This window comes from Callionymus lyra, chromosome 10 (assembly GCF_982586985.1).
Source record: "Callionymus lyra chromosome 10, fCalLyr1.hap1.1, whole genome shotgun sequence".
Lineage (NCBI taxonomy): Eukaryota > Metazoa > Chordata > Actinopteri > Syngnathiformes > Callionymidae > Callionymus > Callionymus lyra.
Genome location: NC_141827.1, coordinates 13,136,077 through 13,158,778, shown reverse-complemented (window position 1 = coordinate 13,158,778; position 22,702 = coordinate 13,136,077). Strand labels below are relative to the sequence as shown.

The following is a 22,702-nucleotide window of genomic DNA, read 5'->3' as shown; positions in this document are numbered from 1 at the left end:
CTTACTCTAATGAATCAAAGCATAGCAGTGGCGAGGAAAAACGTCCTTTTAGAAGGCAGATACCTCAAGCAGAACCATTTGTGTACAATATTTGAGAAAAAAGTTCATCTCATTCTCAAGAATGGGAGCAAAAACCAAGGTGTTGTATATTTCTGCTCAATGTAACTAATAATGATTACGTTATCCAGCCGCCCTTCTTTAAACCCATGTTTTCAAAACAGCTTACTATATGATTCTACTTCATTCATGCTCTGTCCTCTACAGGCTGTTCTGCCTCCTGGCTATAACAGATCAATGCAATCAAGGCTGCCCAGTTGGTCGCCCCTATGTAAGGCCTCGCCTCCCTCAAAATGGCTTTATTTTATTCACCAGGTTTTGACAAAAGTTTATGATGCACGACCAGACCCTCTTCTGCAGCACTGCCTGTTGTCAGGGATGATATGTTCTTTTAGATGGCATCAATGGAAAAGTGAACAGGATGTGCCTGATTCCCGGGTCCTCCCTCGGTCTGATGGATCCAGGCTGGCCTGATCAGTAGGCGGGACCGATTGACTGCCATGATGTATGACCCTTGTAAGTGGGCAGCACCCAGAGAGCGTGTCACTACTATGTTTATCTTTGAGCCCCAACCTCTCTCTATAATATACCAGGGTTTGCATATACTGTGTTTGTCATTATGTTTTCATCATATGGTTTACCTAAAGAAAAGGCGGCGGTGATGTCAGAGATGGTCTCAGAGTAGACCCAGTCTACATAACTTTATTTTGAGACACACAGAGCCAACCTCAGATGGGCATCACTCTTGGGCTTTGAATTATTCTGTATCTCTATGATCACAGACACATTCCTGACATTGGGGGTGGGGGCTTAATCTGCTGAGTCAGGTAAATTAGCAGAAGTTTTCAGGTTTTTCTTCTGATCCTGATGGACAAAGTAAATTCGGTGTCCATCTGCAAGTGTTGGCTGCAGCTGTAACAGCGTCTACTCTTGGTTTTGCCACTTTCTGATCGTAACCGGCTGCCGGTGAAATCTTGTACTCTGCGATCTCTGGCTCGTTTGTGACGTTAGAGAAGAAAGACTGTCCGCTTGGAATCGGCTTCTGGTTTTGGTGTCAGTTTGAGTGTTTTCCTTCAATCCTGATACATCATGTTGTTGTTGAGGAATCTGTGGTCGTGCTTTGTCTAGATACCGCTTTCTGTCCTGAGGTTCTGACCTCTTCGTTGGGAGTTTTGAGTAGTCTCCTTCTTGGTTATTACAGTGACCTCTCAAGCTTTTTTTTTTGTAAAGTCGCGCTTTTAACGGCTGCTACAATGCGTGCGCTTGCCTGTTGTCTGAGGGGTGTAGGTCAGAGGTTTGAGGGTGTGTTTGTGGTTCGTGTCACGGGAACAAGCCTGCTTGAGAGGCATAAACCACAGCTTGGTTTACAGGGACTTACGTCTCAGGATGTTGCATGTCTTTTTGTTGGTTGAGAGGAGATCTGCATGGCTGCTCCCCTGTTTCTCCACCACAACTTTGTCAAATTTGCACAATTTTGAAGAACCGTGGTTATATAGATAACCTTGGGTGTATATTGAACCGTTATACAAGTTTTCTTCTAAGATTAAAAATCAGTTTTTTGCAACATAATATTTCTCAAGTGTTTGAGACAGCATGCACAACTTTTTTCAACGATTTAGACAAATATTTTCACTAGGGAAAATGACACCCAAAATGAGGCACTGAAAAGATTCCCTGGACCGTCTCAACCCCAGAACCAGCAGCTATATTGGTTTGTACTTATAAATTCAGCATTGTTGTGAAAAGATAGAAACAAGTTTAAGACTCTTACAGCCCAAATAATTGCATTTTTTATTGATACACAAGAGTACAGAGTATAACACTGATCACATTAAGAATCATCAGAACACATACAGTACATATCACAGTTGTGTGAGTTGTAACAATGAGGCAGAAGACAAAAGTCAAGTATCATAAAACCGTCCAACTATAAGAGACCAGAAACAGATTATTTGTCTCTGTGATATGATGTGATAAACCAGAGATCTTACAGAAACTCTTCATCACCACTTGGGACAGAACCAGACAGCTGCAGGTCAGAGGAGTTCAACTAAAAAAACAAAACCCCACTAAAAAAAAGGTTCTCAGACACAAATGAGGCAAGCTTGTTTGGTATCTGAGGTAGTCCAGAGGGTAACGATTAATGCAGTTAAACGTAACAACTTCCTGTGAAGTAATGAAGCAATCTGGTCAACACTGTAAAAAATACACGGCACAACAAGGACGAAGGTGCCGACAGAGAGAGAATGTGTTTTTTAAAATCAGGAGTAGATATATTATACTAATATAGTTGTTAAGCAACTTATTTAAGCTTTATACGGTTATGGTAGAGAATTTCTTACATTGTGAATAGTATTATTTTATTCTTCTGTGTGGACTGGTATGCTTTTATGTTCTTTAACCGTGATAGACTGATACAGCTTAATGAGAGGAGAATTTTATTTTACTTCAAATTTTAGAGAAGTAAATACTTCACTATACTTAGTCAAGAATGAGATGTATAAACATTTTGATATTTTGCATAGGTCAGTGGAGCAAAACCTAAAAAGAAATATAGTCAGACAAAGGTAGTTGAAAGCAGCCATGATTGGCCAGAATGCTTATTTGATTTTAGAATTTCAAGATCTTATATCATTTCAGTCCAAAATATTATATGATGCATGACTAAAGGTTTTTTTTTTTTTTTTTTAACATCAACCAAACAGATCTTGGTTCGATGTACCCGTGCAGAAACTGTTACAGTCTATGTACTTGATCAGTTTTTGCAAGTTTAAAACTTGTATTCGCATGTGTTCAGTTGCTGACTCTGTGGATAGGATGATTTGGTTACTGAGGTAGAGCTGGAGATTAAGACAATAGCTGAGGTTAACATGAGGTTTACCTGTCACAGTTCTCTGGTACAACAGTCCTGATGGTTAAAACACATTAAACAAATGTACAATTTTCAGGAGAATGATAGTTATTGTACCTGAGGTTTGTGTAACGCTGAAAAAAAAGTGGATTTTATTGTCCAAGGGTGGTATTGCTCTATAGTACCATCTGTATAGAAATGTTTTGAAGGTTTTATTATTTAAATGTATGTATTTATTTATTATCAAAAGATGATTTAAAAAACATTCGCAATTGTAATAGAGTGAAATGGATCAAATTAAATCTGTCTTGAGTCCACACTACTAGCTACAGTCGAAAACATCTTTTGAAAATATTTTATCACAAAAAAGCAGCTCCACATGCTTCTATACCAATTTCATAAATTAAGAATCAAGAGCAGCTTTATTTGCCAGTACACATACATGGAATGTATACATACAAGGATTTATTTGTGGCTGTGGACATTTCCCAATTGGTTTAATAAAAATTAGAAGAGGAAAAAAAGGTTCTAAAAATCATCAGCATGAGCAGCTCTGTTTTTGTTTTGTTGGACCCAATTGTGAAGATGTATAAAGTGTATTGTGTACTACACTTCCAATAATGACTCATTTAAAAGTTGAATCCGTCACAATAAAAGTTAATAACAAGTGGGTGCATGAACTTTTCTTTGGACAAGAATCCTGAATCTGAGCAGAAGTTTAGAAACCAATTATGAAGATACTGAATGCAACAGTCAGTGAACATGATGCTGGACTCACTGGTGACAGTTGCTGAGAGGAGATCTCTGGACAAACTAATGTCCATCATGGATGATGACAGTCATCCTCTCAACACTGTCATCAGTGAGCAGAGAAGCAATTGAAGTACGAATGCTCTTCCCATGATGCAACACTAATAGACTCAGGGACTCATTCATTCCTCGTGCTATTAGATTGTATAATTCTGAGTTTGGGGCAGGAGTGGAGTGAAAGTATGATGTTTTATATATGGAGGGGGGGAATCAATTTATCTATCTATCATTTCATTCAAACATTTGGTTCCTACAGCTGTTGCAGAGCTTCAACTGTTATAGTTCATGTTAAGTAAGTAAGCAAGAAAAAGTTATTAAGGAGTTTTAGAAAAATATATATTTTTTTGTGTTTTGTCTAGAAGAGAAAAAGTATCAGAAATGATATTCAAGACCCATTCAAAAAAATAATTCTATAGATTCGATCATCTTAAACATCTTTTCACTTACAAATACTTTGATTTCAAATCAGACCACTAAATAATTTTGCTGCATTTAAGAGAATTTCAAGCTTTGGAATTTTTAGCACTTCTGGCAAGATGGTGAGTTACATGAATTCATCTGAGGTTTCTGATAGTAGCTCATCGATGCCAAGTCTAACCATTTGGGTATCTGAGGAAAGAGACAATAGGGATGATGAAGCTGCCTCGACAAAATTGTTCTTCCTGTGTTGTTCTAAAACGTGTATTTAAGTATAAACTAAAAAAAAAATACAATAACATAGTTCTGCGAGTATGGCTCTGAACATGTCTGTGCTTCTTGAAAGTGTGAGGTAGTTACAGACGATTGAGATCTACTGCTCTTCCTCCTGAGCTGGGACCTGAGATGATGAGGACTGTGGTAGACTCTCCTCTTCTTCTTCTTCCGAGGTGACCTGCAACAACGCAAAACAATACTTTAATGTTTGAGGAGTTTTATTGAGCCAAAGGTTAAAGATATCAAGTACAAAATAATGAGTAACAGAGAGATCTGGCGTGAGAAACAGTCCCAGAAAGTAACGGTTGACGTCAGGAAACCGAGAAGAAAACAGGTTTCCCCTTTGTTTCTTTGACTCATTTCTTCCTCCTACCGAGCGTGTCTGACACGGGCAGCTCTTTCTCAACGGTTTCCGTTCTTTAAAGGTTCAACGTTTGGCGACGATGACAAACGGCTCAGAGGAAGAGTTGAGGAAGCGAGATGAGACCCTGCATGGCGGTGACCACAGTTGCGAAATCCCTCTTGAACAGTTGTCAGCCCAAACGAACACGCTTGTTCAGTTCAGTTGAATCAGCAAGTAAAAACTTTTGATTTACATTTCTTTAAGAATGATCATAACTCTTTCTTGACCGACAAGAAACTGAAAAAGTCACGTTGTGAGTAGAGATGCTGGTTCTAAATTAGCACACCTATTTACGTCTTTGGTAATTTGATTTTAATTTTTGTTTCTGGTGGAAATCTTTATGAAAATAATTTCTCATACATCAGAATAAGAGTTTTATGAACAACACAAAGAGTGCTACATTGATAAAAAGGACAAAAAAATTGGATTGATATTTGGGTGAACTAACCCTTTAAGTGCTAGTTTCGCACCAATATTAATTGCCACCCAACTAGTAAGCATTCTTAAGAAACGTTTTTGTGCCATTGCCTTATTTTACCCAGCTGACTCGCTTTGAAACCACTTGAATGAGAACCTAAACGGACAGATTAACACACCTGTTGAGTTTTTGTTCCTTCTGCTTGAACAACCTTTTTTAGCTGAAAAAAACAAAGATATAGTTAGTCCGAAAAGGAAAATGACGAGATGAAGGACCATCATTGAAATTATTAAGTGCATTTTAACTTGAGCGTCTCACCCATTTCCTTGGTCGCCCTCGCGGCCGTCTTTCCTTCATTGGCTCTAACTTCTGTGTGAAAAGAAAACGGTGTATCCAATAGTGTCCTGATCGTTCTTCTAAGCCTTCTTACTACGAGCATTCAGAAAAGAAAGACAGGCAATCTCTCAAACACACATCCGAGGACAGACTACCCATTCAAATCATAATCACGGGTTAAACCAGTCACCAGTGCAATTTTGGGGCATTTGTTCTTGCTGCCCTTTGGTCGTCCCCTCGGCCTCTTTGGTGTCGGTGGCCCGGCTGGCTCCTGAGAAATACATTTGTTTTGTTATTTTGTTTTTTTCTACTGTATCTGAAGAGTGGTTTTTCAGACTGTAAAAGTTGTACCTGTTGTTGTTTCCGTGGGCGACCTCTGCCCCTTCGCGGCACCTCTTCTGGAGGCTGGGCCGGCGGCTCGGTGGTCCCACTGTCACTCATGTCTACCAGACGCTAGCAGTGTGAGCATCAACGGCTGGAGGGGCGGACGCATCGGCCGGCAGATGAGGAGACCTGGACACCTTATGGTCGAGATCAATCGCTACAACCCATTCTAAGGATTTTTTTTTCTCAAGTAAAGAAGAAACTGAATGTCTCCCTCCTAGACCAGTAATGCTAATTACACATTGCTTTATAAAAAAACAGCCTAATAAAAACAATAAATACAATAAAATAGAGTTTTCTGGCCGAGAATCGAACCTCAGCCATGTTGATACACAGCGTTTTGACGACTAAACAAAAAGTTAGTTGCCTCCTAGAGTTTATAAAGCTAAAGCCTATCCATCTACAAATGCTAAAAGATTTTCATTGAATAAATCACAACAAATGTTGGCACAACGCACTCAATTTTGTGTATTTTGGTGACCCAATAATATGCATAATAAGTGATTACCAAAACCTTCAAGACATTTCTAAATAAATGCTACTTCAGATCAATATCACCACATTTCCTACTAGAACATCATTCCTATTAAACAAACAAACAAACCAATTCTGGCAAAAACTTAACTTAATTCCCTGAAGAAACTTAAACAAAATCACCAATGAAATTATTTGGAGAACATGACAAGAAAGAGTCAATTTTGCTACATCTTTTTTTTGCCACAAGATGGTTGGACAACATATAATTTCAAATGTTAAATGTGCAATGTGAAATGTTTAAATGAAAACAATTATTCAATGTGATTTGTCCCTGTTTATCGAGTTTTTTTATTTTATTATTTGCATTCTTTAATTTTTACATCTAAACATTTTAGACAGAACTTATTTGGAATAATGTTAGCCTTCATTTTAAGTACACTTTCTATAAAACAAATATTATATTATATAGCTGTAAAGTAGTTTGTTTCATACACACATTTGATACCAGGAAAACAATGTTGACTAAATCAAATTGCCACAGTTAAAATAGTAAAATAGTAAATGTAATAGATCCGAGCTTGAACGGGTCGGGGTGACATTGACTTAGTCTGATTAAAATTGTTTAAAATGAAACATTTTCTTTTGTAAAGATTAAATTAATTGAAATGATGAAAAAAAAAGTTGTTTTTCAAATGATCGGTCTGATTTTAATTAAATCATGTCAATGAGTCAATGTATTTAACACACACAAAATATATAGAAATAATGAAATAAAACCACGTGACATTGAACAGACAGCTACCAATCATTCATCCTAACTATAACATTTGTCAATGTAGCAAAAGATGCAAAAAAAGAAACCATTTAAAGGTTGTTTAGGTGAAAACAGAAGTATCATCAAACTATCAAATTGTCAGTCAAGGGGTCTAAATATTCTTATTAACATTGTAATTAAATGTACTAAATCAATTTTTGGGACATTGTGTATTGAGTGGGAATAAAAGAGATCTGTTGGGTTTTATGCAGTTATTTTTTTTCTACCAAAAAGAAAAAGGGGTTCATCATTCGCTGCTCATCTCACGTTAATACTTTACGTCCCGAGTTGCTCTTGAAAGTCAACACAACGATTTGAAACACACGCTTAACGTCTGGAAAGTGTAACGTGCGAACTAGACAAGAGGCGCAGCAGAGTTCCTCAGAACTAAATGTACTTTTCGCACATGGACGCGCGCGTATAAAGTAAGGTGCCCACCGAGAAAATGCTCAGCCCCTAAAACGTGATATGACGACGTATTTTGGTTTATTCTGCTCAACCAAAAAAAATCCCGGTGCGTCCTCGTCAAAGTTCCTAAGTATTACGGTAAAGTAACAGCACAGGTGTTCAGGTCGTTACTTACCGTGTGTCGCTGTTGGAGTTTCACCTGGAGGTTCTCACACACGGGACGACTTGAAACTTTCTGAAGCCCCCCCCCCCCACCCTTTTTCTGTGATCGGAAATGTTGGGACCCCCCCTCTCCACCACCAACAGACGTCTGGGCGCGACACCCCCACTTCGCTCGATATAATGGGGGGGCTACAGCAGAAACATACCTTCTCTATTAAACCATGTTTCAGGGAGCGAGCGAGAGGGGGGAGGGCTCAGACTGAGAACCCCTCCCAGACTCACAAAAAAAAGTTTTAAGGGGACCACCCACCGGAGGAGCGAAGTGAGGTATCAGTTTAATGACGTTTAAAATAACAGTAGTTCAATAGAAACACTGTTAACTTTTTACTGTTAAGTGTTAGAACCAAGTCTTGCTGAATCAAGGTGGATATAAGAAAGATTGAATGACTACAGATCAGAATGAGAAACATTTATTGCCAGTGAATGGAGTAAAGATAACACACAAAATAAACTGTGGAAAAACAGAAATTAAGAAAATGTAAAAGTCAAATAAATTGACGCCAGTTGTAGAAGTCACACGAAGAAGATTCTTGCACGACTGCATCTTTCTGGTCACGTTTGCATCTGTTAATTATGACCTGCTGTTTTTATGGGAAACAAAACCGAATATAAGATGGTTTATAATAGCTTTTAAACACGTTCAAATAGTGCAGAAAATGTTTTAAAGTTCACGATGAATGCAAAAGGATTAAGGATTTCTAATGCTTGCAGGTTAAACATGAAAGCATCATGTTGTAACAAACTAATTGTTCCACTGTTGCACCATACACACCTAGAGCATGTTCATGTGTTTGTGAAACCTGAATGTAACCTGGAGGTTCCTCTAGTCATTGATCCAAACTGAGGTCATCATTCTAGTCTACTGCCTCTGAGAAAATAAATGTAGTAGACATTATTATAGTAAATGAAGTACACAGAGTACTAGCAAGTCAGCCAGAGGCAGTTATTTGAGTTAAAATATCTTTGGTAAAAAAAAGTCATAGCTAACAGTGAGGGACATCCCCTGAAAACAACATACTTATCATCCACAGACTCGTCATCATTTCAGTCAATCTCAATGGGTCATCTTGATTCTTTATCCAGTGATGTTTTTATTGGCTTAAAAGTAACGAAAACTTGAAGCTGGAACGTTATTTAGAATGATTTTTTACTTAAACATGTCTCCCAAGACAATCCTTTTCAAACATATCTTTATTTGAATTTAAGGAACAACTCAAATGTTTAAGATAACAATCCTCTGTGCACTGTTTTTTTTTCTTTTTCTTGGTACAGTATGATCGCTCTCAGACATTCCAGAGAGGGTCAAAGCTGAAGTCAAGTCAGGTGGGCGTCTCGGCGTGAGACCACAGTAAAAGAAAAGGTTACATTTGTATTCTTCCCTGCGTCAGATGAACGTGTCATTGCGTAGAAAACAAAAAAAAAACAACAACACTTGAGTTGTAGCAGCAGTATTTATTTTTGTTGTTTGTTTTGTCATCAACTTCAACAGTCACTGCTTGCAAAGTACCACCGAGTCGTCTTCGTATGTCTGTGACCGGGGAGCACATGGACTGTGAAAGAGGGGGTCTCGGGGTCAAGAAGGGGCTTCACGTGTGAGCCCAGTAAGCATCTGCAGGCCAGAGGGCTCTGAGATTCTGCCGGACTATGACCTTGAGGTTTATTTAAGCTGAATTCCGTGGGCTCATCAGGACTGGGTAACAAAAATCCTCCTATAGAACTAGAAAGAATGTGCAGCGCTTACAGTTCTGCGTAAGGCACAAAGGCATGTCTTTAGAGGTGGGGGCCGGCATCAAAAGACAGACAGGGGAGGGGCTTCGGTCGTGGCCGGGGTATTTTAGGCGCTCTGCTCGACGACAGGGAGAGTTGAATATTTTGCGACAAAGAGAGGACTATAAGGACACGTGTAATTATCACATGGAAACACCCTCAGCATTCATTTACAACAGGATTACATTGATTCTAGTAGATAGATAGATAGATAGATAGATACTTTATTCATCTCCTTAGAGAAATTCACAATGATGATGTTTGCCATCCGGATGCTTCTCTAGGCCATTTCCATGACCTTCTTGATCCAATCCACGTAGACAGAGACCCGGATGAAGATGTTGGGCTGCCCCGGGTGACCGCAACGTCTCATGGGGATGATCACGCCCTCCAGGACCCAGCAGTCATGGTTCTGACAAGCGAGCGGGCCACCATAGTCCCTCTGCAAACACACACAGAGTAGGAGGTCAATTTCCTGCTGATCCTTTGTCTGGATATTTATTATTTGTTGCCCTTAACCACTTTCAACTAGATATTTTGTTCTGATGTTGTCCAAATACTACTGCCAAACCTATACTTTTATAGTACTTGTGGCTGAAATCCAACTCTCCTGACTCAAATATTGAAGTCTTCCTCTCCAAGATGCAGTAAGTCACTCATCATGACCATGTTTTGAACTTATTACTTTATAAAGTTGTCCCCCGTCGGAAATCTCAGCGAAATAGAGTTGCTTGATGTTTGACCAATCACAGCAGAGTGGTTATGGTTATGGTAACTGAGATTTAATCTCCACAAAAAGAGCATTTTATGTAAATATTTCAATAAAAAGAGAGTTTTTATTCAAACAGACACATACTGATGAGTACAACAGAGGTCCAACATCTATTTAAGACACACTTAAATCTACACATTAGTTGCCCGTACTATAGCGAGATTCTGATGGTGTACAATACACTTTTAATCACAGATAAGGAAATGTAATAGTTGTGTTTTCAATCTGGTTACTACTGTACTCTTTGCGCTTGATGGATCTACTGACTCCTTTAAGAAACATCTTAAGACGTTTTTATTTGTTCAGGCTTTTCCTTGGTTTTCTGGAACTCCTGTTGTGTTATCAGTTTTATCTTGACCTTTAAAGTATATACTTTATTGAGTATTGTTTTGATTGTTTAAGTGCTTTGTGACCCTGGTCTGGAAAAGCACTATATAAATAAAAATTACTTACTTACTTACTTACTGTACAGGTCAGAACTGGTGCCACTATGGTACAGAGTAAAGGTACTGTCAGCCAGAGAATTTTAAACCAAAACTAAACGTCACAAAGATGAGTTACGAAACTTTCACTTCAGATAACTCTTTGTACGTATTCAGTAGTACTCATGAATGTATGAAAGTTACAGGCAACGCTATCAAATGTGGCCCAGTAAGGGAAAGGTTTGGACACTTCTGGCTCATGTATTCATAGGTGGTTCCTCCACCTCCAGGTAACTTATGTTTAAAACTACGTCTCTGGATCTGTTCTATCAACTCACCTCACAAGCCCCCACGCCGCCCTGGAACGAACCAGTGCACATTTCGTTTTCACGAACGCGACCTCTGAAGTACTTGTTGCACTCCCTATTGCTCATCACTGGTACGTGGGCCACATTGAGGACGGACTCGTCCCCAGTACCTGGAAAAAAAAACCATAGGGAGCACTGAGTAAATCAGAAAAAAAAAAAAAGGGCAGAAGGAATTCAGAACATATGGTAAACGGTTCTGGAAATTGCAGCAGAGGATGTCATTTGAAAAGCTGACCAACTATTTCAAGCAGATGTGGACATCCTGCAGGGGCCACATCTGGACCTTTGACTGTCCTTATCCAACCCCTTCCCCGTCTAGTGCGACCAAAACACATTTTGAATGGATGAAATGGTTTTCCCCTCAATTTCCTTATTTCATTTGATTTTTTGACTCTTTCATTTCTGTTCTCTTCACTCTAACCTTTTCACACTGTGCTTTCCTCTTTTCTTTTCTTCATCTTTTGTTTCCCCCACTCACCGATCTCAACTATTTATATTCTCTGCTTCTCTATCCCATTTTCTCTTCTTTCCTCCTCACTTCCCACATCTGTGCGTAGTTATGTTTTTGCTGTAAATGCAAAGCACTCTTTCAACCCAAAGCTGGTCGTCTCAAGATGTCTCAACACATTCTATAGCCCATGTTGGTTCACTCTTGTCTGCCGGGAGAGCCAGTGACGCGCAGTATAGTATTTACAACCATATCTGGATGACCCAAAGTCCACTTGCCTTTAGTCTCTCCCCATCCTGCGATCTCACACTTGGTATTCTCGGCCACGATGTATCGCTCGGGAGGAAGACAGATCTGAGAGACTCGGTCGTTGAACTGAGCCGCGCTGAGTAGAAAAGTCAGAATTATTTTCGAAAGAGCGACGGCACATCCGACTCGACTTCCCATTACCTTTCCAGCTGCAGCATGACCAGCTGCGACTCGGATGGTCCGCAGACGATCTTCGTGAGAGGGATGGACTGAACTCCGGGCTCGTCCTCCGTAGGATCCTGAAACAGAGTCCCCATCATAGCGGAGTAACCGGGCAGGTCCACGTAGCTGTGAATACATTTACAGACACATATGTTATATATCGTGGATGACAGTATTTTTGAGCAGGTAAACGTAAATACTTCTTTGCAGGGTTGAGTCAGTACTTGGGTGACTTAGGTCAGTCTGTCAAACTGAGCCTGAGAAACCTGGGTGTTGTATTTGATAAAGACATGTCTCTTGTTCAACACTGCAGAAAACTGACCAGAAACTGTTTCCTTCAACTGAGAAAAATCTCTAAACTTAGGAAAATGTTGTCGGAACATGATCTGGAGCTTGTAATCCATGCGTTTGTTTCTTCTCGTCTGGACTATTGTAACAGTTTGTTTTCATGTCTTAAGAAGAAGGAGCTGTCTCGTCTGCAGTTGATTCAGAACTCTGCAGCGAGAATTCTGACCCGCTCTAGTAGAAGAACTCACATTTCTCCGATCCTTAAAACTCTTCACTGGCTTCCAGTTTCTTTCAGGATCAACTTTAAAATTCTGGTTCTTACTTTCAGATCTATTCATGGTCAGACTCCTCCTTACATCACTGATCTGATCCAGCCTTACACCCCAGCTCGGGCTCTGAGGTCTGTGGATCAGAATCTACTTATGGTTCCACGCACACGGCTCAGGACCAGAGGAGAGAAATCTTTTCAGGCTGTTGCTCCTAAGCTTTGGAACGATCTTCATCTCTCTTTGCGCTTCATGGAGTCTACTGACTCCTCTAAGAAACATCTTAAGACGTTTCTATTTGTTCAGGCTTTTCCTTGAATTTCTCGAACTCCTGTGTTGTTCTCAGTTTTATCTTGATCTTTAAAGTACTTTTTTGAGTATTGTTTTGATTGTTTTAGCGCTTTGTGACCTTGGTCTCGAAAAGCGCTATATAAATAAATATTACTTAATTACTTACTTACTATTTAAAGCCATTAATGAAGCATTATAAGTTACTAAAACTGTTAAAAATGTCAGCTCGTTTATGTTACCAGGAGGAGAAACACTGCTTGGTGCTGATGACCCATCTGGCGTTGACCAGTGATCCTCCACAAAAATGGTTTCCTTTCCTGCACACAAAGATCGACGATCATATGGATTTATTCATCCCAATTTTAACCCGACGCAGCAGTAGCACAGACCGGTCTCTGAGGCTCACTGTCCACGGTGAGTTTCCAGGGATTCCATTGACGATTCTCAGCCTGGGATTCCTCGTCATTCGGTCGTCTCTTTTCCCGCACTCACTGAATTCCACGTTTTCTACGGTACCAACAAATAGTTATTTGGTTATTGCAAGTGGTTTGAATAAATGAAAAAGAATAGCAAAACTCACCCACTGGTTCAGTCATGGTGACTTTCTCTCCCGCTGTAAAAAAGAAAATATAAATAATTATAAAGATGTCAGGAAACTATTCAACACAAACATATTTGTTTATAGATATTCCAGGTGAGATGGAAGGTGTGCTTATTCTTTTACAAAGAAAAGAATCATGGTGAAATGGATCTCAAGATAGACCACAAGACCACATAAGGGAACCGTACCACACTGCTTGATGGCGCAGTAGTCAAACTCAGTCTTGGGGTCGGTTGTGTAGCACCAGGGTCCGTGCTGGTCACCATCTGGGTTGCGGCAGTAGTTCTCTGTCAGATTAGCTTCAGGGTGTGTTCTGGGATTAATTCTGAAAATCAGTTTTCAACATTTTAGTAAAACAAACCTGCATTGTAGGCCTTTAACTTGTGGACCTAGGATAGATGGTTCTTCACATCATGCATCCTCTGACCTCTAAAGGCTTTCGCTATTGGTTAACTCTCTTCGATGAAAAATATTGATGCGCTCGCCACCCAGCAGGGGGCAGTAGGCCAGATTGATAAAAGGCCTCGCTTCCCTAAAACAGGTCAGTATTTCCCCCCTCAGCACACCCTGGATCAACACAAACTCGGATTTGTGTGTCTGGGTCATTACGGCATTTTTTGTTTGTTTTTTAGCGGCCTACTGCCCCCTGCTAGGTGGCGAGTGCATCGATCTTTTTCATAGAAAGCGGTAACCCATAGCGACAGTCTTTGGAGGGTGTTGAAAGCATTCTTGGAACCAGGGTTATAGAGATAACCTGGGGTAACGATGAACAGGTGGATTAATGGATGGATGGACAAATTGTTCAATGACTAATGGATGAATAAATTGTTGGGTGGATTGTTGAATGAATAAATGGAGAAATAGATGGATTGATGTAAGAATGGAAAGATGGTTAATGAAATTGATGGTTTTTACTTTTATATTGTAGATACTTACATCATTCTTTAACTAGAAAATGATAAACATTTGCTTTATAAACAGTGTATTACCTTGTGCGGTGAGGTGTGTTGACGTTCCACTTCTGGCAGGTAATGCCTTTACGAGTTTTGCGAACCATGCCACGGTAATTTTTGCCATTTTCATGGTAGCAATCTAAAATATATGGAAGTAGAAAACAATTAGAATTAGAACAGGTACATTACACTGTGTGTCTTACTGGAGCTCTGTCTGGAGATTTATATATATACTGCATATATCAGTCAACATTCATAAAAGCATATTAAACACTCAATATTTATATACAGAATATTAGGGTGATTTGGTCCAGCTTGTGGTCGATCTGGGGGACCAGGGAGCTGGGTAAGAGAGCAAGACTCTTGGGGATCTGGAGAACCAGGAGGAAGGGAGATGTGGTCCAGAAGAAGGCCATGTATATACATTTGTCTATAAATAAATAGTGAGTGATTAATATACTTTATACTTTTATTCATAGTCACTGACTGATTAATACACTTTTATTTGTGGCCATTGACTGATAAATAGACTTTTATTCATGAACATTGATGGATAAATTGATTTTTATTAATGAACATTGACGATAGATGGATATTTATTTATTAATTTTTGACTGATAAACAGACTTTTTTAAATGAATATTGACTGATAAATATATGTTTATTTCTGAATATTGAGTGGTAAATATGAGTTGTCTTCATGGATATTGACTGACAAATAAAGTTTTATTTATGGCCATTGCTTGATAAATAGACTTTTATTAATGAATATTGAGTGTTTTACAGACTTTTATATATGGATATTGACTGATAAATAGACTTTTATATTGAATTAAAATGATTTAGATGATAATGTTTCCTAGTAAAACTCAGTAAAACTTTGCAGTGAAGATTTCTCAGGGTGCAGTGGTCATTGTTAGTCAAAATATTACAGAGCGAAACACACCTTCAGCCTCGATGTCATCTGCACAGCGTTTGATCTGTAAACAGAGAGCCGTCCTCATCTCTGGCACAGACGTGAAGCACCAGGGAGCCTCTGATCCATCTGGATTCCTGCAGAAGTTCTCCTCCAAACCCCTAAGGACGGAAAGTGAATTATACTTCACCATGCCAACGATCACAAAAGTCTGAATCAACAATCTGAAATGATACGTACTTGCATTCATATGTATTTGGGTAGAAGGGGTGCTCGTGAGGATACTGGGCGTCCCATCGCTGGCAGGGGATACCTGATGGAGTCTCGTTGACTTTGCCGCGGTAATCTTCTCCACGTCCACGGAAGCATTTGGTGGTGAAGCTGGAGCGTTGGCTCTTCTCAACGCGTACCTCCGCTGGAAAACGAGAGAGTTTTAATTGTGTTACCTGTGTTTGGATGTATGTGGTGAATTCACACATTCAGTATCCTTTTTAATGTTTTTTAATTAACTCTTTCTTTAAAAATTGAAATTGTGTTATTTTTCTATTGTATTTCTTGAATTTCCTGTCATGGGATTAATAAAGAAATATCTTGTCTCTCTAGACTACTATAAAAAAATTAAAGGTTTTACAAATATTCTAAATTACATTAAAGGGAAAAAGTGAACTTGCCTTTCACATCAAGTTTCTAACAAGTTGATTATGGGTTATTTATTGTGTATGCTGCTTTGTTTTTCCTTTTTGCATTAATCTTAACAACTGTACACTTCTAAATCGCTCTCTTTTTGAGAATTGAATCGTGTTATCACAAAAAGAATATGCATAATATGCGTAATAATAATTACGTAATATACAACAGATGTCCGAATAAGTTAAAACTTAAGCAAATACTTTCTGATGTAAGAAATACATTATTAATTGAAAAAATAAATGTATTTTTTGTATATAGTTATACTACAGGTTCAGTCATCAATTGATTTAAATGAAAATAGCTACTATTTGTTACTTACTTTGAGTCCACATTATTTTTAACACAAAATGAACTGAAACCTATTCAACACAATACCACACTTAGCCATTAGAGGGCATCTTTGTGATGGAATTGTCGGATTTTGAAATCCAACACAAACACAAGTTGTGAAATTCTGGTAAAACCAAATGACTCGACAGTCAACATTCATGTTCTGTGTTCTGTGATGTTCTGTTCCCTTATTGGGGTCGCGGGGGGCTGGAGCCTATCCCAGATTCTTTGGGCGAGAGGCAGGGGACACCCTGGACAGGACACCAGTCGCAGGGCACACAAGGACAAACAACCATTCACACACACACACACACTACAACACACAAACACCCCCAAATCTCATTCCATCTCACTAAAATAATAACTAGTAAAGTATGTTCATGTCTTTGACAGTTCAGACGCACAAAATCAACCCGTTGAGGACACATTCTTCACGAGGATGTGTGTAAAACTCTTACTGCACTTGCTGATCTCGCAGCTCTCTCTCTCCACCTCGGGGTCGGTGGTGTAACACCAGGGCACCGGAGAGGCGTCGGGGTTACGGCAGTAGTTGTCGTCCAGACTCTTGTCAGGATACCTTTGAAATTAAACGACCGTTATATTAAGTGTTCAAACTGCAAGTCAATCACGCCCGACTTCTCTGGCTGGTAGATGTGTTGGTGCGGGTACTGCTGGTCCCAACGCTGGCACTCTCGCCCGCTCACGGTGTGGTCCACCTGTCCCCTGTAGTCTTCGCCGTTGCAGGTGATGCACACCTCTGGAAAGAAAACACATCATTAAACAACATTCTTCATTTTCAAACTCTTGTAAGAGCCAAGGTCTCAAGTTCTTACATTTTATTAATGATGATATGATTTGTTTGCTCTTAGATAGAGTAAGTTAGGCTTCAATTATATCACAGTAATGCATTACATTGAACGACCCTAAACCAATCTTTTCGTAATTTACAACTTTAAAGTGCACTTGGATTTATGTGTTTGTTTGAACATATTACAGCAACTCAAGTACTTGTATACACAGTATCTGTATCAGTGACTCTGTTCACAGTTAATCGTGCATATACCTACATTTTATTTTAGTTAAATTTAGTAAATTATAAAAATAATCAGCAGCACGGAGCACTTTTATTTGATATATAAACATCCATTGAGGTTATAGTACTAACAACAACTAAGAACACCAAGGACAAGCTCTGTAATCCTGAAGCAGAAAAAAAAATCAGTAGGAAAATAAACTCACACTTTGGTTGTGACCTTGATTGATACCTCAGTGTCCTTGTAACCACTTTTTTAGTCAATGTTAACTTCATTGTCTACTTTTGCTGTACTACTCTACTGTTGATTTGTCTATATAAGATGTACTTTATCTGTCCTGTATCTGTTTAGTTCGAGAGCCCATTATGCGAGGACCCAATATCTGAGCATTTTAAGTCATTAAAGCAGCGCCTGAACCCTCTATTTTCAAACCCAAAACACATTTTCAACTTCTCCAAGGCTAATCTTTTTTATCTTTCTTATCTTGAATACATCTTACTGTTGTCTTTCTAACTGTTGTTTTATAATCTGTTTGTATGGTGTCCTTGTGTGTCCTGAAAGGCATCTTACAAATGAAATTAATTAATTTGAAGGCGTCGCTGACTAAAGACACATGTATCTTCTGTTGTGTTCGTACCATCTTTGCACTGAGGTATGTTGCAGCTTTCATAGCGACGCTCCGGGTCGGTGGTGTAACACCAGGGACCGATGCGGTCTCCATCAGGATTCCTGCAGTAGTTCAGCTCCAGGCCATTTGTAGCGGTAGGAGTCCACCTGACACAAACAAAAAAAAGTCCAGAATGAAACATTGATTTGTTCACACATGGTAGAGATTAGTTGACACCTGTGGTCGTGAGGAAACTTCGACCACCACTGCTGGCAAGTGAGTCCACTCATGGTGGTGAAGACTTTCCCCCTGTAGTCCTCCCCTTTGCCCATGATGCACTTCCTGATGTAGACTACAGCAGGAGAAGAGCATTAAAATGTCCCTTGCGTCGATTGTTCTGAAACTACTGTTCGGATAAAAATGGACTCTCACCTTTTTTCTCATAGAGGTCGCAGTTTACGTTCCTCTTGACTTCCGCGTTGCTACCGTCGCCCACCCAGGGCAGGTGTTTACACATGATGTTAGGTCGCGTCTCATAGTTGAAGGCTCTGTTACATATTCAATCCATCATCAGTTCTTGTTCGATATCATCATTATCATCATCAAGGGTTGCCACAGGAAGTAAGCTTCCTCCACCTTAACTTACCTGGATCATTGACTTCATTGTCTTCTTTTACCTTCATTTATGACATAATTTGTCTGACATGTTTCTATATTTGTTTGTATTCTTCTGCTTGAGCCGTGCCTACGATATATACCCAATTCGATACCTATTTCTGTACCATCAGGTTACTCCCAGTGACAACCCTGAGCATTTTCATGAACATCATCAGCAAACATTATTGTCCTTAAGACGGACTCATGTGTCAGTCTGTCCAGGACCGGAGCATAGTGAATTAATATAGAACATCTTTATTTTACACAGCAAACATATCTCATTTAAAATGACATCAGTCCATTTTATACTAGATAACAAATAGTAAAATATGAATTAAAGCCCCAGTCTGGAAATATTTGATTTTCATTTAAGAGGGGTGTGTGTGAGTTGAAGTTATTTGGGAGATAAAATTGTAAATATTTGAGGAGGATGAACTATGAATCTAGTATGAGTCCTACCTGCAGTCCAGAGAGATTGCACAGCGGTTCGCACAGTCCTCCAGGGCCAGACCTGGTGTCATCAACACTCGAGCAGAATTCCAGGATGTAGGAACCAACTCTCGACCTTCTGAACGCTGGAATTCGTTGAGAGGACTGCGGTAACCTGAGGGAGAAACTTACAGATGATGCACAGAAATCCAGGCGTGCAGGTCCTGGACATCATTTCGATCTAAACCCCAGTTTAGTGACATCTATAGTGTGGTTGTGGTCGAACTGATGTCTAGTTCTGTCCAGAGTTGGATGAGTTTGAGTCTCCTTGTTCAGAGTCAAGATCACGTGTAGGGGAAGTTTAATATCAAGAGTCATGATTTTCGTTCACAATTAAACTCAGTTGTTGAAGTGTAACCTAATGTAACATTTAACACCTGTGATCGTGAGGAAACTTTGACTACCACCAAGTGAGTCCACTCATGGTAATGAAGACTTTCCCCCTGTAGTCCTCCCCTTTGCCCATGATGCACTTCCTGATGTAGACTTCAGCAGGAGAAGAGCATTAAAATGTCCCTTGCATCAATTGTTCTGAAATTACCGTTCCGAAGAAAAATGGGCTCTCACCTTTTTTCTCATATAGGTCGCAGTTTACATTCCTCTTGACCTCTGCGTTGCTACCGTCGCCCACCCAGGGCAGGTGTTTGCACATGATGTTAGGTCGCGTCTCATAGTTGAAGGCTCTGTGACATATTCAATCCATCATCAGTTCTTGTTTGATCTCATCATTATCATCATCAGGGGTTGCCACAGGAAATAAACTTTCTCCACCTTAACTAACCTGGAATCGTTGACTTCATTGTCTTCTTTTACCTTCATTTATGAAATCATTTGTCTGACATGTCCCTTTTCTATATTTGTTTGTATTCTTCTGCATGAGCCGTGCCTACGATATACCTAATTCGATACCTATTTCTATACCATCAGGTTACTCCCAGTGACAACCCTGAGCATTTTGTCCAGGACCGGAGAGCTGAGACCTGATCTATTTCTACTCTCACTTTGAGTCCTTCTGTGACTCATACATTTCTACAGTCTCACTGTCTTCATACATGTCCTGCAACACCCTCAAACTTTTCAAATGCTCCTGACTTCCTCATCCAGTACTACACTTGTTCTCTTAAAACTCTGCCGTGGATAAATGTCATGAGTCTACATGTTCCTCCTTGTGTTTCCGGTTTTATTGTGAAATCCGCTCCCTTCTGTATGTCTGTGCTAGTTTTACTTCCCCCTGTCTGAGTAGTAATTGTTCCAGCTGCTGCTGATTGCTCCCCTGTGTTCTTAAGACTCCACTCTCTGTCACGTCCTTGTCTTGTCTTCACCGTTTTCCAGTACCTGTATCCTGCCGTTGAGTATTCCTGCTTCCTACCCTGTCTCCTTACCTTGTCCCGACCAAGACTCATTCCTGCCTGTTGTGATTATCGACCTGTTTCTGCCCCTTGACGCCGAGTTTGCCTTACCCTTGCTATTGCCTTTTGTTGCCGTTTACTGGACTGTTTGACTACGCCTTCCCCACGGAATTAAACCAAGTCTATGCAAATTACCTCTGCGCCTGGGTGTCTCCGTTCCACACCATGATAGATTAAAACATAGTATTAAATGACAAGATAATGTTATATAATTTTAACACTTCCCTATTTTAACTTTTTAACATTACACTGATATATTTAACGACTCTTTAATATTACATTATGTCCTCCTAGTACATGACATCACTCAGGTGAAACACAATAAGAATTATAAATTAAACAAAATAGAAATGAAAAAAACAAACAAACTGTATTACACATAATACTTTATATTACAACTAATAACTGGGCAATGACCTATAATTGTATTAGTATAAAATATTTTGAAAATGGTGCACACTGTTATATTACGTATCATTTAAAAATGATTTATACATGACAAATAAGATTAAAATATGAATTAAAGCCCCAGTCTGTAAATATTTGATTTTCATTTGAGAGGTGGGAGTGTGGGTCGAAGATATTTGGGAGATTAAATTGTAAATATTTGAGAAGGATTAGCTATGAATCCAGTAGGATTCGTACCTGCAGTCCAGAGAGAGTGCACAGCGGTTCGCACAGTCCTCCAGGGCCAGACCTGGGGACATCGACACTCGAGCAGAATTCCAGGATGTAGGAACCAACTCTCGACCTTCCGAACGATGGAATTCGTTGAGAGGACTGCGGTAACCTGCGAGAAAAACTTTGAGATGATCCAATATTTCAAACTTATACCCCAGTTTAGGGACATCTATAGTGTGGTTGTGGTCCAACTGATGTCTAGTTAAGTCCAGAGTTGGATGAGTTTGAGTCTCATTGTTCAGAGTCAAGATCACGTGTAGGACAAGTTTAAAATCAAGAGTCATGATTTACCTTCATGTCTAAACAAGAAGAAGCTGTCTCACCTGCAGTTCATACAGAACTCTGCAGCGAGAATTCTGACCTGCTCTAGTAGAAGAACTCACATTTCTCCGATCCTTAACACTCTTCACTGGCTGCCAGTTTCTTTCAGGATCAATTTTAAAATTCTGGTTCTTACTCTCAGATCTATTCATGGTCAGGCTCCTCCTTACATCAGTGATCTGATCCAGCCTTACACCCCAGCTCGGGCTCTGAGGTCTGTGGATCAGAATCTACTGATGGTTCCACGCACACGGTTCAGGACCAGAGGAGAGAAATCCTTCCAGACTGTTGCTCCTAAGCTTTGGAACGATCTTCCTCTTCCTCTGTGTTTGATGATCTACTGACTCCTTCAAGAAACATCTTAAGACATTTTTATTTGTTCAGGCTTTTCCTTGATTTTCTGGAACTCCTGTTGTGTTATCAGTTTTATCTTGACCTTTAAAGTATATACTTTATTGAATATTGTTTTGATTGTTTAAGCGCTTTGTGACCCTGGTCTGGAAAAGCGCTATATAAATATAAATTACTTACTAACTTACCACAATTACAATTATCACAATTAAAGTCAGTTGTTGAAGTGTAACCTAACGTCACATTTGGGCACCAGCCTGCACACATAACCTTTGGACCAAACATCGCTGCCTACTGAAAACACTCGAATAATATAAAGAAAAACAAAGAAAAACAAAAACGATCTTTTTTCTCTCAATACAATATGATGTTAATACATTAATTTACGACTTTCTCATATTATCAAAAGCTTCTTACCGGTGACCAGTACAAATGTTACCAAACAAGTAACAAGCAGCTTCATGGTGAGCGGCTGTTACATCAAATATCTTGCGATTAGAAAAAGTTAAACAAAGAGTTTTAAACGCGAAAAAGTCTTCAAGCTGAGTTTTCAAAAAAAATGAATCCACAAATTCGTCGGATGAACAAACTGAGAAATCACAACAGCCACATTGAGCTCTTGTCCAAACAAAGGCCCTAAACCCCATCAAACACAGATGATCGATCAAACAGTCAATGATTGACGGTCCTAATCGAT

The 22,702-nt window shown here is 39.5% G+C and overlaps 2 protein-coding genes across 2 annotated transcripts; both read right to left on the bottom strand.

The window, feature by feature from the left end:
* Positions 1–3,570: 3,570 nt before the first annotated feature.
* Positions 3,571–6,104, bottom strand: LOC148070408 (uncharacterized). Its single transcript, XM_087801205.1, has 5 exons — positions 5,920–6,104; positions 5,759–5,839; positions 5,551–5,601; positions 5,411–5,452; positions 3,571–4,589 (listed from the first exon to the last, which is right to left on the bottom strand). The coding sequence occupies exons 1-5, from the start codon at positions 6,007–6,009 to the stop codon at positions 4,509–4,511; spliced, it is 345 nt and encodes a 114-aa protein (XP_087657331.1). The 5' UTR covers positions 6,010–6,104; the 3' UTR covers positions 3,571–4,508.
* Positions 6,105–9,305: 3,201 nt separating this feature from the next.
* On the bottom strand, positions 9,306–22,619 carry mst1 (macrophage stimulating 1). Its single transcript, XM_087800915.1, has 20 exons — positions 22,423–22,619; positions 21,298–21,442; positions 19,811–19,926; positions 19,214–19,358; positions 18,530–18,645; positions 18,335–18,449; positions 18,128–18,264; positions 17,093–17,213; positions 16,915–17,033; positions 15,677–15,851; positions 15,467–15,597; positions 14,557–14,659; positions 13,756–13,892; positions 13,547–13,579; positions 13,356–13,473; positions 13,206–13,283; positions 12,101–12,247; positions 11,929–12,035; positions 11,173–11,312; positions 9,306–10,082 (listed from the first exon to the last, which is right to left on the bottom strand). Exons 1-20 carry the CDS (start codon positions 22,466–22,468, stop codon positions 9,921–9,923), a joined length of 2,391 nt encoding a protein of 796 aa, XP_087657041.1. The 5' UTR covers positions 22,469–22,619; the 3' UTR covers positions 9,306–9,920.
* Positions 22,620–22,702: the final 83 nt, after the last annotated feature.